Genomic DNA, 14,411 nt, shown 5'->3' on the forward strand with positions numbered 1-14,411 from the left:
AGTGGTTAGCTCTATGTTGCAACTGAGTCTTGATTAAGTCAAAGGAACAAACCAAAAAGAAATTACTTAATTTTTCTAAAATAAAATAAAAACAATTAAGGGAGCAATCCTATGCTCCCTTGAAAGGGTGGCAAAGGGGTCGTAAGATGCTGTGGACCTCTGCTACCAGAGACAGTAAGCTTTGCAAGTGCGATGGTGAAAATCTATGTTGTTGTCGTCACTGTTCTGATTATGACTGAGCAAGGAACAGCAGTTACTGGATGTGTGACCAGGGAGTTTATGGGTCTGCAGGATAATATGGCTACTTGTTCCCCTGGCACTCCTCCAAAAGGGTCCTTAAGTGCTGGTGCAGTTAATTCTGTCTGCAATGGGAAGGAACACAATGAAAAACAAAGGGAGGGGTGAACCACACCACTTCCTGCTCTGGGTTGCCACAGATCTCTCTCCCTCGATAGGAAGGATTGCTCCCTTAAAGTGCTCTATGCTTTGCAACCTCTTTTTTTCCTGTTACAATATTCAGCAACATCTCACAGCTGGAACTTAAGCAGATTGCTTGAGGTAATATTAGAACTACATTAGGACTTGCAGGCTTACACGTGGTGGTGGTGAGCCGCCTTCCTGATATGCTTGTTTTGTGTTTGCAGGAAGTAGGAATGGAGGAGAAACCTGTAGAACTGGAGCCTAAGTGGACCAGAACTGGTTCAATCAGAGAGGCTCATGACCCAGGTCCCCCCCCCCCCATTTTGGAATGTGCAGCCCTACAGGTCTCATAATAATAGGGTGGTCTGCGGACTCCAGTGCTGCCTGTAGCGGTTTTTCCTTTGAGAAGTTTGCTTCTCCAAAATAAGAGCTCCAGAAGTCTTCCAGATGCTCACAGCTTAGAACAGCTCCCGTGATGGGTTTTTGACATTGTGTGCACCCAACAGAGCAAGTCTCCTTCTGAGAGATGGAACCTGTTGATGTTCCAGCACCATGAGAGCGACAGAAAGCCACCAAGTCCTGCTGCTCTCTATTCTACTCAAAACACACCATAGTATGAAGCCCCCACACTAGGTGCAATAAGCTGCGAGTGGCTGGAAGACTTCTGGAGTTTTGCAAAAGGGCTTTTGGGGGGAACAGATTTGAGGCTGGAGCCCTCAGACAGCTTTTTAAGTACTTTTATTTTTCGAACAGAGATTTTAAAGGATGGGGTGGACTTAGCTGCAGCCCCGAGTTGTCTGTAATGGGTCTGTCCATCCCTTGCAAGTACGTTTTTTCTTTTTACGTAGCTGGGAAGCATTTAGACATATCATTTATGGATAAAGATGGCATGCTTTAGCTCCTAGAGGTCGCTTTTGGTTGTTTCACGCAGTAATGGTTGCTTCATCAGTTCTTACATGGCCCTGGAATAGCGGAGGATGGTTTTTTTTGGGGGGACGGGGGAAGTAGGATCCAAAAACTGACAATTCCTTACAGAGGACAAGGACATTTCACCTCATTTACAAATCTTGCAATCAATCCTGTATTTCTTTCAGGTCAGCTTGAGATTTGCAACCCTGGTAATGTGTTTATTAAGTGCAAAAGAAAAAAAGCTGCACCAGCTCAACCTTTGCTGATTTTGAGCTGCTGAGCAGGGTAAACAATGCTGGTGCAGATCTTCATGGAGGGAAAATATGCTAGATATGAAGAATGTTTGCCCTGGAGTCTTCAGGCTCTGTATAATGTAAACTGCTCATTTCTGCATGATGACTCGCAAGCATATCTGTATTTTCAAGATTTGGTTCAATAAGCACGGGTTTTTCAAATATGTTCTTTTTGCTTGTTTCTGGACAGTTCTGAACATATATAACACGGTTGTAAGCCTTAAGTCTTTTCCAAAGCTGTATGTAGACTTTGCACTGAACATACATGAACAAAATTCCTCCAGTGAAACCAATAGCTACCACTACTAGTTTAGTCCAAAATGGCCACTCTAGAATACCTAAAGGAAAGAAGATAAGAGGAAGTTTAAAGTGCTGGCATAGTGAGTCTCTGTTAACAAAAGATATAACCCACCAAAATGTTTAAATTCAAGGTTCTCTAGACTATGGGAACAGATGTATTGTAAGATCTAAAAACATTGTGCAAACACGTAAGAGAAATTGCATTAAAACTGATAAAGAAAATTGTATATATATATGCACTTTTGGCATAAATTCACTCAGCTTCTGCTATTTCTAAAGAGCAACAAAACATATATCCCCCCCTTCTCCCAAAGGGGCCTAGGGCAGTCCTAGTAAACCAGTTAAAATGTATAAGGTGGAATCAAATACCTGCTGGAAGTGTCAAGAGAAGGAAGGCCCTTTTTTCAAATGTGGTGGCCATGTAACATAGCAAAAGTCTTCTGGGAAATGATTTATAAAGAGTTGGAAAGAAATGTTGAAAATAACTTTTGTTAAAAAACCAGAAGCTTTCCTTTTAGGTGTCATCGGTAGAGAGGCACCCAAAGAACAGGAAAAATATATATATTTATGTATGCTACTACAGCTGCCCGAATGGTATATACCCAAAGATGGAAAGAAGCCGTTCCAATGAAAGGCAATTGACAACTAAAACTGATGGGATACGCAGAGATGGCAAAAGTTACCGGAAGAATTATAGATCAGGATGAGAGACCTTTTTTTTAACGGACTGGGGAAAGTATGCAGAATATATGAAGACCAACTTTAAGCAATTAAAAATGTTAGCAGGATTGACATAAACATGTGCAGCAAGAAATATTTAAAAGGGAACATAAAGAATAAATTTGTAAATAGGTTTGAATTGGTTATGCAGTAAGAAAATGATATAAAATAAGGAACTGCAGAGAGGGTGGAGGGAAGTTGAAGAAAATGTAGGATGAATTTGTATAGATTTATTTTTTGTTTTTAATACATTGTCAAATGCAAAAATGCAAAATAAAGTACACAAGTACACAAATACAAAAAATAGAAAAGATAATAATTAAAAAGTAATTAAATACTAATAGAATTCTAAAAATAAATAAAAAGACCCATGAAAAATACAGGTAACAAGAAGTAGTCTCTTCTTAATGAAGGCAGACTGTGCCAAGATCCACTTCCTCTTTGCATGTGCAATGAGACCACATTTGTTGCACTATCTGCTGCTGAGCAAATTTGAAGGAATCAGATAGTTTAGCATTTAGCATTTATTTCAAACTTTAAGCGGTGTTTATGTTAATCATAATTACTTGAATCAAGCCAATCTTTTAAATTAAAGTTTGAAATCAGTTTGTTGCAACTGACCAGAGTTAAGATTTGCTGCATTTCAGATTCAAGGCATTACACAGTCACCATGACTGACAATCATCGATAGCCTTTTCCTCCATGCATTTGTCTAATCCTTTTATAAAGCCATCCAAGCTGGTGGTCAGAGGGCCAGCTGAACTGAGCCTCTTGGTAACAGCTCATTATTGCAAACCAGTGTTGTAAATAAAAATATGCCCTTTTCCCTTATGGGGTATCCAAGAGCCCATATAGAGTCCTTGCATAGGTTCCCTATTGGTAGGAGAAAATAACAGAGGCCAACCAGAGAATATTGAGAAGCAAAGCAGCTAGTAAGCTTGATCTTTATTGATCTGTTGCAACAGAGTGCTCCCCTCACACGCAGGAGAGGAAGAGGACCCAGAACAATGGCCTGCAAGGCCTTATAAAGACTATTGAAATTGCCACCCTGTAGATCAAGACCACCCCCAGAAACATTATGCATACATCACAGAAGGGGTGTAACCTAAGACCACCCCTCAGATACATCCCACCTACATCACAGAAATTTAAATGTTGTTTTTCTCTTGTCCTTGTTTATCTCCTGTCTGGCAGGTTACTTGATTGGATTTCCTGGGGAGCCTGGCCATTCTTTTGTAGTGGTAAAATACTTATTTCCTGGGCCAGGTCACAGGCTCACACCTTGTATCTTAAATGTGTCCTTAAGACAGGATTTGTGAGGAAAGAGACAATGGGGAGACTTTTCCATTTTGACCATGCAGAGAAACATTTGCTCAGTTTAGGAATCAAAATGGTTCCAGGTTGGCTTTCCTGTGCTGATCTATGTACATGTGGTTATGAACGTTGCCATATATCTAAAACCATAAAATTCCTATCACACCAGAAGCAACTCATCCTTTTGCCAAACTCGACTCCAAGGATTGCAGTAAAAAAGAACTACAGTACAAATGCTGTAAAAGCTGGGCCAGCCTGCTTGTGAAGAGTGTCTTTAGTGGACATCAAGGAAAATTTAGCTGCTGACGTGACCGTGACCTGTTGCATCTTCCGCATCATCTGTGAGATGAAGGAGGATATTCTTCTACAGAATCATCTCAAGCTCTCTGGGCAGGGAGCAAAAGAAGGTGAAGAAGTGGCGCTTGCAGGCTGGGAACTAGTGACCAGTAAAGTCACTGTACAGAGATTTTCCCCATAGCCTATGCTAGGTATCTGGGTTTCCAGCAGAGAAGTTTCACAAATCCATTCACCACAGGTCAGGCACCTTTGGGGGCTTCAAGACAATTTTCTAAAAACTTTATGGACAGGTATCTTGTAGCAAGATATTATTTTGTTCCAGAGAACTGGGAGGAAAGTATTCTGGGAAATGGCAGCAGGCCTCTGTAGAGTGGAGTGCACTAGAACTGAGGGAAGTTTTGGAAGTGTGTTTGGCAGCAGTGGTTGCATCTTCTGTTGTGTTTCTGCTGCCAGCTAATGGTAACTGAACTGGTGATGTGGTAAGGTAGCACCAGGCTTGGACTGCTACAAATGCTTGTGGGTATCAGGTGAGTACAAACAAAAGAGGCAGTGGCAGCAGGAATTTTCATTACCATAAATATCCTGCTATTGGGAAGAGTAAGGAAGGTGTTCCTTATGCTTTGCATCTGCCTCTCACGCCAACAAGAGGCAGGGTCATCTTCCACTTTTGACTCCTCTGATTGGGGATGCTACCATCCAGCTAGACCAGACTAATCCTCTAAAATCTCTTAAGATTAACAAGACTTCTCAAGGCCTTAAGCTTTGTTTTTCAAAGTGTACCACTATACAAAGGCCTTCCAGGTGTTCCCATCGATTTTTTCCTCAAAGAGGGCTTCAAAAACTGTGCGATTATCCAAGTTACTGCAGTCAGATATTTTCAGCCTCTACGCAGTCAAGGCATATTTAGAGTTGAAGAAAGAGGACTGGTCCTTGAGAAAGCAAATCCACCCTTTCCAGTAGATTCCAATGTGTCTTGACTGTTATTTCTCTTGCAGCTTGTGTGAATTAAAGTTCAAAGGCTTTATTCATGCAGGATGAGTGGAAATGCGAGAAAGCTGCAAGCATCTTGGCTGGAGAGAAGAACAAACAAACTGGCTCAGCTGTTAGGGGTGGTGTAAACTTAAACAAAACAAAGATGACATGCAAGTGCTGACTAGATTGCTGTAGAATACAGTGGCCTCTGCTGGTTTAAAGTAAAACATGCACTGACTACAAATTTAAGAGAAGGAAATGGATTTGCTTTCCTCCAACAATTTCTACCAGATCTAGGAACCACAGGCTCCTTGACTACTGATACATAATCAGAATGATCTCTGCTGCTAGTTTGAGTTACTTCAACACCCTGAAAAAGCATACACAAGTCCCACTGGCCATTGTTCTTCCAGGATGTTTACGTCCTCTTCTCTGGGATGCTGGTACCTTGACATGAATCTCCGTATCTGTCAGTTTGCTTTCATTGAAAACAGATGCCTCACTGGTTTTCTGAAGCACTGCATAATCTGTGGGTGAAGGACTAGTCCAGACGCTGAGCCAATCAACCATTAGATGTACCTGCTGTCACAGGGTCAAATGCCTTTCTGTCCAGTTGAAGGTTTTGCTGGCTTTTTGGTGGAGGGAATACGACTGGACATCATCGACAAATACCTTCACTGAAGTATGGTATACATGTATGTGTGCACATGACGACCCTTGTTATGGCTTAGACATGATCTCAGCACCAGCTTGATTGCTCAGCCACTTTATACTTTTGCTCACTACACCCTTTGCCGCTTGGCCTAACATACGGGCCTCCACATCTGGAGTAATTACAATCTGTCAGTGTCTTGCAAGGCTGAACCCTTCAGAGAGCCTCTGATCCAGTCATCACATCACTGATTCCTTTAGTGTGCTGGACACTAGTACTGAAATGCTGAAATGTTGGCTGTGTTTATGATCTGCAGTCAGTAAGGCAACAGGATGCTCTGCAAGGACCACATGTAGACAAAATGTCAACACCAGACTGATTGAAGCTATAATTTCCCCATCCTCTCTTCTGACAAATGCATGAAGTAAGATGAAATGTCCAGTTGAATTCTTGGGTGCTCCAGGTTCTGAACTGGCACCAAATCTGAGATTCTATGGATGACATCAATTAATCTTAAAATATCCACCCTGATGTGTTGCTTCTTTAGGAATTTGTATGAAACACTTCAGATTCAGAATTTTTTTTGGGGGGGGGACTGAACAAACTCCTAAGTGCCCCTGGTCCTATGGAACTGTGTCTTAGCGGCTTTTATAGCCAACGTTGTGCTCTCCAGCTGTTGCTGGACTCAAACTCCCATCAGTTCCGCCCAGCATGGCCGGTGGTCAGGGAAGATGGAGTCCAACAACATCTGGAGGGCACTACACTGACGATGCCTGCAGTAGAGGAGAAGAAGAAGAAGAAGAGTTTGGATTTGATATCCCGCCTTTCACTCCCTTTAAGGAGTCTCAAAGCGGCTAACATTCCCCTTTCCCTTCCTCCCCCACAACAAACACTCTGTGAGGTGAGCGGGGCTGAGAGACTTCAGAGAAGTGTGACTGGCCCAAGGTCACCCAGCAGCTGCATGTGGAGGAGCGGAGACGCGAACCCGGTTACCCAGACTACCGCTCTTAACCACTACACTGCACTGGCTCTCAAACCAGTGCCTGATGGCTGATGCTACAAGCAGAGGAGAAACTGCTTGTAGCATCAGACATTTTTCTTTGAGCCTGAACTTTGTCAAATGGCCACAAAGCCCTGATGAGTCATGCAGCTGTGGTGAGCTGCTTATGCTATGTTGCAACGGACGGGAGATGGTGAAGTTCAGGAAACCATTTCTCATTGTCCTTCCCGTGATAAGTAATTATTAACATCTTGCTTCTCTCTTATTCCTCCCTTCCTAATCTCATCATCTTTTGTCCTTTCAACCCTTGTGCTATCCAAAGCAGAGTTATATGCCAAGCATTCCCCCCAATCCTGCCATGGTGCATTTTGGCTTCCACAGTAACTCATAAAAGACAAAATCTGCCTCCATCTACTGCTATCTCTGTTACAGGAACTGTTTAAACTAATGGTCTGGGCAATAAGAGTTTGGGTAGCCTGTCTATTTGTACAATCAAACATCTTTTTTATCTATTAGGTCTTCAAGCCCTAAAGCCATAATACTCGCTGTCCGCCATTTGTGTAGATTCTATATTCTATATTCATTTACATTGACTTTTGTTGGTTCTTTTCTAATTCTGGCCAGTAAGCAGAACAATAAAGGTAAAGGTAAAGGTACCCCTGCCCGTACGGGCCAGTCTTGCCAGACTCTGGGGTTGTGCGCCCATCTCACTTAAGAGGCCAGGGGCCAGCGCTGTCCGGAGACACTTCTGGGTCACGTGGCCAGCGTGACATCGCTGCTCTGGCGAGCCAGAGCCGCACACGGAAACGCCGTTTACCTTCCCGCTGGTAAGCGGTCCCTATTTATCTACTTGCACCCGGAGGTGCTTTCGAACTGCTAGGTTGGCAGGCGCTGGGACCGAGCAGTGGGAGCGCACCCCGCCGCAGGGATTCGAACCGCCGACCTTTCGATCGGCAAGTCCTAGGCGCTGAGGCTTTAACCCACAGCGCCACCTGCGTCCCCAAGCAGAACAATACTGGCATTTAAAAATGGGTAGTAACATAATACAATACTGTAACTACAAAATCACCTCCAATTAAAGATACCCCAAGTTGTACTTTGGTGAGCACACATGTAAGATACAGGTTCACATCTAGGTGTGAACAACCACAAGCAGATCCATTAACAGTGTGCACTTACACTGAATAGTGGCTCCACAGCTCCATTCCAAGAGGTGTGTGGGTTGGCAGGATGGGAGTGGGGCAAGGCAGCTGCTCACAGAGCCAAATAGCAGGAATGCCATGGCCCTTTCCCTCCTTTGGTGGCCCGGACCAGCCACAAAGTTCAAAGGCCAGTAACGGGGCAAGAGGGGGAGTCAGCAGGCCCTTTCAGAAGTGACAGGTAGAGGTGAGGAAGAGGACAGAGGAAAGAGAAAAAAGAAAACCAGCAACAGAAAGTCTTGTAAGCACTATGTAGTAGGCTTTTAGGAGCCCAACAAAGACCTTCCTGGGAGTATAGAAGTACAGAGGGGTCTGGGGTGAAAGCTGACTTTGGCTCCTCTGGGAGTAAGGGGCAAGCCTGGAGATTTCAAAATGCCTTTCTTACTTTTCCAGAGAAGAAATCAGTGCTCAGCAAAATAAGCCAGCAACAAACTAGAAGCTCAACAAACTACAGTTAAGTTAAGGTCAGGTATTACATCTGAAATAGGAATTCTTACACATTTTCAGAATACTTTGCATTCAAACTCCAGTTCAATCCCCACTCGCATTTCCAGCTCTCCTATGGGAAAATGTACAGAAGGCAGGCATCTCTAATATTGGAGCCAGTGTGGTGTAGTAGTTAAGAGCGGTAGATTCATAATCTGGTGAACCGGGTTTGATTCCCTGCTCCTCCACATGCAGCTGCTGGGTGACCTTGAGCTAGTCACACTTCTCTGAAGTCTCTCAGCCCCACTCACCTCCCAGAGTGTTTGTTGTGGGGGAGGAAGGGAAAGGAGAATGTTAGCCACTTTGAGACTCCTTCGGGTAGTGATAAAGTGGGATATCAAATCCAAACTCTTCTTCTTATGACATTTTTACCAGACTATGTCTAAGCAGATGAGAGGACCTATGTACTATCTTTTCTCCTAACAACTTTGCACCAGGCTTAGATGGCTTAGAGGTGTGTAGATTGGGAGATGGCATTCCTCTGCCCAGCTCCAAGGGTCTGCGGTCAGCTGGCATCTGTAAAATGATGGCAGAGTCCCACCTGGCATGGGGCTCCTCCTTCCACCCACCAAACATGCAGGCAGATGAAGGCTCCATGAAGCAGAAAGCTCTCCAAGGGTGTGTTGGTCCAGCTACTGCTGTGCCTGATAGCTCCATTAGAGGCACAGGCACCTGCCTGCCTTGCCCACTTTCCTCCCTGGTCACCATGTGTGGCCAGGCTGTGGCTAGAGTAGTGAGTGACTCCACTCCTCCACAAAGCCCTGTTGGCTCCATGAGAATGGCCTTCACACTGAGTGGGAATTCAAACTGAGATTCATCACCTCACCATGCTAGCTCTCACTACTTGAGACTTTCTATTTTTCATCTGAAGTCCTATACTTTTTGCAGCATTTGTAGAATACGTACAGCCCTGAAAAATAACCAATGTGAATGCTTACAAGTGCAAAGTAAGGGGGTTCCATAGGTGAACTGATGCTGGCCTAGAAAAAGCCTTTGCAGAAGAAATGATTTTGAGGTTTATCCCCATTTTAGGTATAGGAACCAGCAGATAAACAAAAAGGAGGCCAAGTGGCCAACAAAATCTGTGAGAGTCAAGGAAGGAAGGGAGTATATGGAGGAGTACCATAAGAATGTGATGCAAGAATGGGATTTTGGATTTTGTATGTAAGAAAGACAAAGAAAATGGACAAAGAAATAGCACAATGAAGAAGAACAGGCAAGCATCTGTGTTCCCTACAGAAATACAGAAAGAGATGACATAATGGAAGATTAAGCAAGTAAAATATGGCAATATGTGCTAAGGGAAAGGCTCCAGTTCCCCAATTTCTGTCTCATTATCACAGCTTGCACATTGCAATGATCAGAAATGGAGAAGAGCATTGCTTATCTTCCTTCTTGAAAGCTGTCATGGCTTCCTTGCCCCACACAGAGAATGACTAATTAACACGCGTTCAAAAGACGTGATTGCACACAGGCATCGCGCCAAACCCAGCAGTGACCTGGAAACATCACTCAACACGTCACTAAAAGGGCGTAACAGGGCACACTAATACATGCTCCACCGATGCGCATGGGGGCCGGGAACAGAACTCCCACACAAAATGGTGGTCGGCTGTACCTACTGACCACAGGTCTTAGTCCAAAATGCTTTTGTGGGATTTTTTTTTTTTTGCAAAAAGCATAAGCCACTTTGCTTTTTATTTCCCCTGCAATACTTTTTACCTCCAGATATGTTCTGTATGATGGCACATAAATCAGAGGTATAATCAGATTAGCAAACAGCATAAAAACAAAAATGTCAAGGTTCTGTCACCTTTTATGTTGCTATAACGTTCCCTTGGATCAAATGGGCAAGTATTTTTTGTCTGCCCGTTTTCTGTTGAAAAAAGCAAAGTAACATACCGGTGGACTCCCCCTGTTTAATCTCTTCAGCAGTTCGGTCGATGAGGACATAGAGAGACCACACCACACAAGTGATAGCAATTACATGGAAAGTCACAGAGCACATGATCTTCCTTCGCTCACTGGCTGTCATCTGTAGCTTCTCCCACTAGGAAGAAATCCAGAAAGCAGAACAAGTGGTGAGATCATAAAAGGAATGCCAGAACACGGCAGAAGAGGCAAGTTGTATTTACTGGAGACAGAAACTAATTTTTATTTCACTTTACAAGTGCTGTTCCCTGCTTAGCAGGTGATCTGAGTAGCTTATGGACACCCTCTAGCCATGGCACATTACTTACGATCCACATCCTTGACAGGCCAACTCAGAATTATTTGATACCATAAACATATTAGTCCATTTTTCTCTCCATCACTTACGTATATAAATTTAACGACCTCAGCTATGTTGAAAATATTATGAATTTGCTCTACTAGGTCAAGTTAAATGTTCAAAAAGCAGTTCCCACCGGATACATTTTATGGCCACATTTTCTTGCACTGGAGTGACCACAGAGTTTTCCCTATATGGCCAACAGCAGCTGCCCTCTCTTTGGTGTCTTGCATTAAAGAATGCACACATATTAGTTTCTGTCTACGAAGGGGCAAGGTATAGGTAGGAAAGGCCTTCTCTCCTCTCTTCCCCATTCCTTCAGACACCTTTATTTCCTGTCACCCTCAACTCCCGACATCTCCTCCCCACACTTCTCCCTCCCACCACAGTTTGAGAGAGGGAGGGAAGGAGAAGAAATAGGAGATTACAAAGGCACCTCTGCTGGGCAATGGACCTCAGCTAGTGCTTAACCATGCTATGCAGGGCTGCCTCTGAAGATTCTTTAGAAACTTCAGCTGGTGCAGAATTTGGTGGCATGAAATGGCTCAGGAGCGCAATACCTCCAGGACCATCTCTCCCCATATGAACTGACAAAGCCACTGAGATCATCATCTAAGGCCCTTCTTTTTGTGCACCTTCTGCAAGAAGTCTGGAGGGTGGCAACATGAGAACGGGCCTTTTCTAGGGTGGCTCTCCGCTTGTGGGATGCTCTTCGTTACGTATCTTTATGCGCCAGCCCTTTGGCTAATTAAACCATCTATGGCCTTTTATACTACAGTGGGGGTTATTGTTTTGTTTGCTATTACGTTACATATTTTTGTTTTTATACTGTAAACTGCCCTGTGATCCTTGGATGAAAGGTGGTATATAAATTTAATAAACAATGATAAAATAATAAAACCCAACAGAAGAGCTATTTTCTGTGACTCTAACCCATTATACCAACCATATCAAATAGTGTTTTAACATATTGAGAGGACATAGCCGATATCATATCTACATCAATCCCACAAGGGCTGCATCATTCTTGTTTTTAATTACCTCAATAGTCTGTCCAATGGTTCACTGTTTATAACCCATGGCTGTTTTTTCCTATATTGCCCTGAGGGGAGACCTCAAGCCAAGACAGCAACACACACACCCCTCTCTCCCAGACAACAGGGATGCAGCCTGAGCAACAGGTCAAAGAGTCCCTCTCATGCTTATACACAAACACACACCTCTGGCATGCCCAACAGTGCTGCTGCACGTGCAACAGCAGTTCCTTTTGCACAACTCCATCCCCACAACAGGAGCACCTTTCTTATGCACCCTTCCCTGAAACTACTCTCAGACCCCTTCAGGTTTCCCTCCTGCCTTCCGACAGCACCTCTCTCCCCTCCCCTCGCACACAATGTCACCTCACAGTCACGTATAGTGTTTGGGTGTACACTCAGTTTCAGCAGCACCTCAAACATACAGTGGTGCTCCGCAAGACGAATGCCTCGCAAGACGGAAAACCCGCAAGACGAAAGGGTTTTCCGTTTGCGAGTTGCTTCGCAAGACGAATTTCCCTATGGGCTTGCTTCGCAAGAAGAAAGGCCATAGGGAAATCTCCGGGGACCTCTTTTAAATGCTGGTGGTGGGGAGCAAAGCCTTTCCCCCCCCTCCGGCCTTCAGAAGATGTCCAGGAAGGCCGGCGGGGGCCGAAAGGCTTTGCTCCCCACCGCCAGCATTTTAAAAGCGGTCCGGGATAGCAGGGAAGCGCTTCCCGCTATCCCGGACGGCTTTTGAAGGCAGACGTCCTCTGCTGTCCTGGTTTTTTTAAAAATGCTGGGGGTGGGAAGAAAAGCCCTTGTCCCCCCCCCCAGCCTTCAGAAGAGGTCGGGGGACAGCCTGTCCCCGGACCTGGTCTGAAGGCGGTTTCCATAGGAACGCACTGATTGATTTCCAATGCATTCCTATGGGAAACCGTGCTTCGCAAGACAAAAAACTCGCAAGAAAAAAACTTGCGGAACGAATTAGTTTCGTCTTGCGAGGCACCACTGTATTTCTTTGCACAGGGAGCAGCACATCTTTGAAAGCCGCATGGACACTCTCTGGCCATGACTCCTCCCAACCCCGGCATAGATACCTCACAGCTGTCTGCTATTTTCATTTGAACAAAGAAAACTACTTCAGATACCTGTAATGTGTGCTGCTTAAATGCGTGTGAAGTGGCCCTTTAAGGTAATGAGGAAATCTACAATTTACACGATTGAAAGCCATTCATTGCACCTACTTTTCTTAAAGGTTTCAATTTGGTCTCCATGATAAATTCATATTTGCAGAGTTCACAGCAGCGGGTGTCTGAGCTCTTGATCCACTGCTGCAGGCAAGCCTGATGCACGAAATTAAGGCTCCCTGTGCAGTGACAGGGAGTGATTAGAGGGCTCTCATCATCTCCTTCACAATGGCATATCCTATGTCAGGAGCAAAGCAAGTTGTTAGGGGGAAGATCTGTGAACCAAACCAAGAAAACACAGGCCCAATTCACACGTAATACTTTGTCAAGCCATGGCTTAGCACAAGTGAGCAAAGAGGTGGGCTTCTGCAGCAAAGATTGCAGGCACTGCATTCCTTCCCAGTCCCGCTGCTGCTGTTGCACTACTTGGGGCTAAGCCCTTGTTTTGCCTAGTTTCACATTCAACTTGGCCCAGATTGTCTTCCACATCTATGATTGTGTGTGTGCCCAAGGTGCAATGAGCCCCAGGCTCCCTGGGAACACTTGTTCCCAGTATACCTCGGCCCAGTATACCTGAAGGAGCGTCTCCACCCCCATCGTTCTGCCCGGACGCTGAGGTCCAGCGCCGAGGGCCTTCTGGCGGTTCCCTCATTGCGAGAAGCGAAGCTACAGGGAGCCAGGCAGAGGGCCTTCTCGGTAGTGGCGCCCGCCCTGTGGAACGCCCTTCCAGCAGATGTCAAAGCGATAAATAACTACCTGACATTCAGAAGACATCTTAAGGCAGCCCTGTTCAGGGAAGCTTTTAATCTGTGATATTTTAGTGTATTTTTGGTTTCTATGGAAGCCGCCCAGAGTGGCTGGGGAAACCCAGCCAGATGGGCGGGGTACAAATAATAAATTATTATTATTGTTGTTGTTGTTGTTGTTGCCAGACTGGAAAAGCTAAGAGGCAAAAAGACTGGTGGATGAGGCCTTCAGGGATGTTATAGCTGTGTCGCACTCTGAGGATGATAGCTCCCCTAATGTCAGGGAGGGGAGCATTGCTCCGAGGAAGAAGGAAGCATTCACTTAGAAAGGACCATTCCGGGGGGTGGGAGCAGCTATCCTCTATTCTGAAGATACTTCTCCAGGGGGTGGAGGAATCGTGGGAGTAAGAACTTATAGATAGGAGGGTGTGTGATAGACACAGGGTGAATTGTCTGCTGGGCGCAAAGGTAGCTGATGTTGCTCGCCACCCAGATAGCCTGGAGAGGAGTCAGTGTTTATGGTGCATGTTGGCAGCAATGACAGGGGATGCTAAAAAAAAAAAGAATTTGAGAACACTGCTAAACAAAAAACAAAACGCAGCACCAACAACATTAAGTTCTTTAAATA

General features: G+C 44.7%; 1 protein-coding gene across 1 annotated transcript in view; it reads right to left on the reverse strand.

Annotated features, from left to right (window-relative positions):
* Positions 1-739: 739 nt before the first annotated feature.
* MARCHF8 (membrane associated ring-CH-type finger 8) overlaps positions 740-14,411 on the reverse strand; it is a 36,337-nt gene continuing 22,665 nt past the window's right edge. The window contains exons 6-8 of the mRNA XM_081917849.1: positions 13,095-13,275; positions 10,465-10,612; positions 740-1,960 (exon numbers count right to left, since the gene is read on the reverse strand). Coding sequence (XP_081773975.1) covers positions 1,656-1,960; positions 10,465-10,612; positions 13,095-13,275 — 634 coding nt within the window. The 3' untranslated portion in view covers positions 740-1,655. The remainder of the gene's footprint in view (positions 1,961-10,464; positions 10,613-13,094; positions 13,276-14,411) is intronic.

The sequence above is a fragment of the Podarcis melisellensis genome (genome assembly GCF_964234715.1).
Source record: "Podarcis melisellensis genome assembly, chromosome: 7".
Classification (NCBI taxonomy): domain Eukaryota; kingdom Metazoa; phylum Chordata; class Lepidosauria; order Squamata; family Lacertidae; genus Podarcis; species Podarcis melisellensis.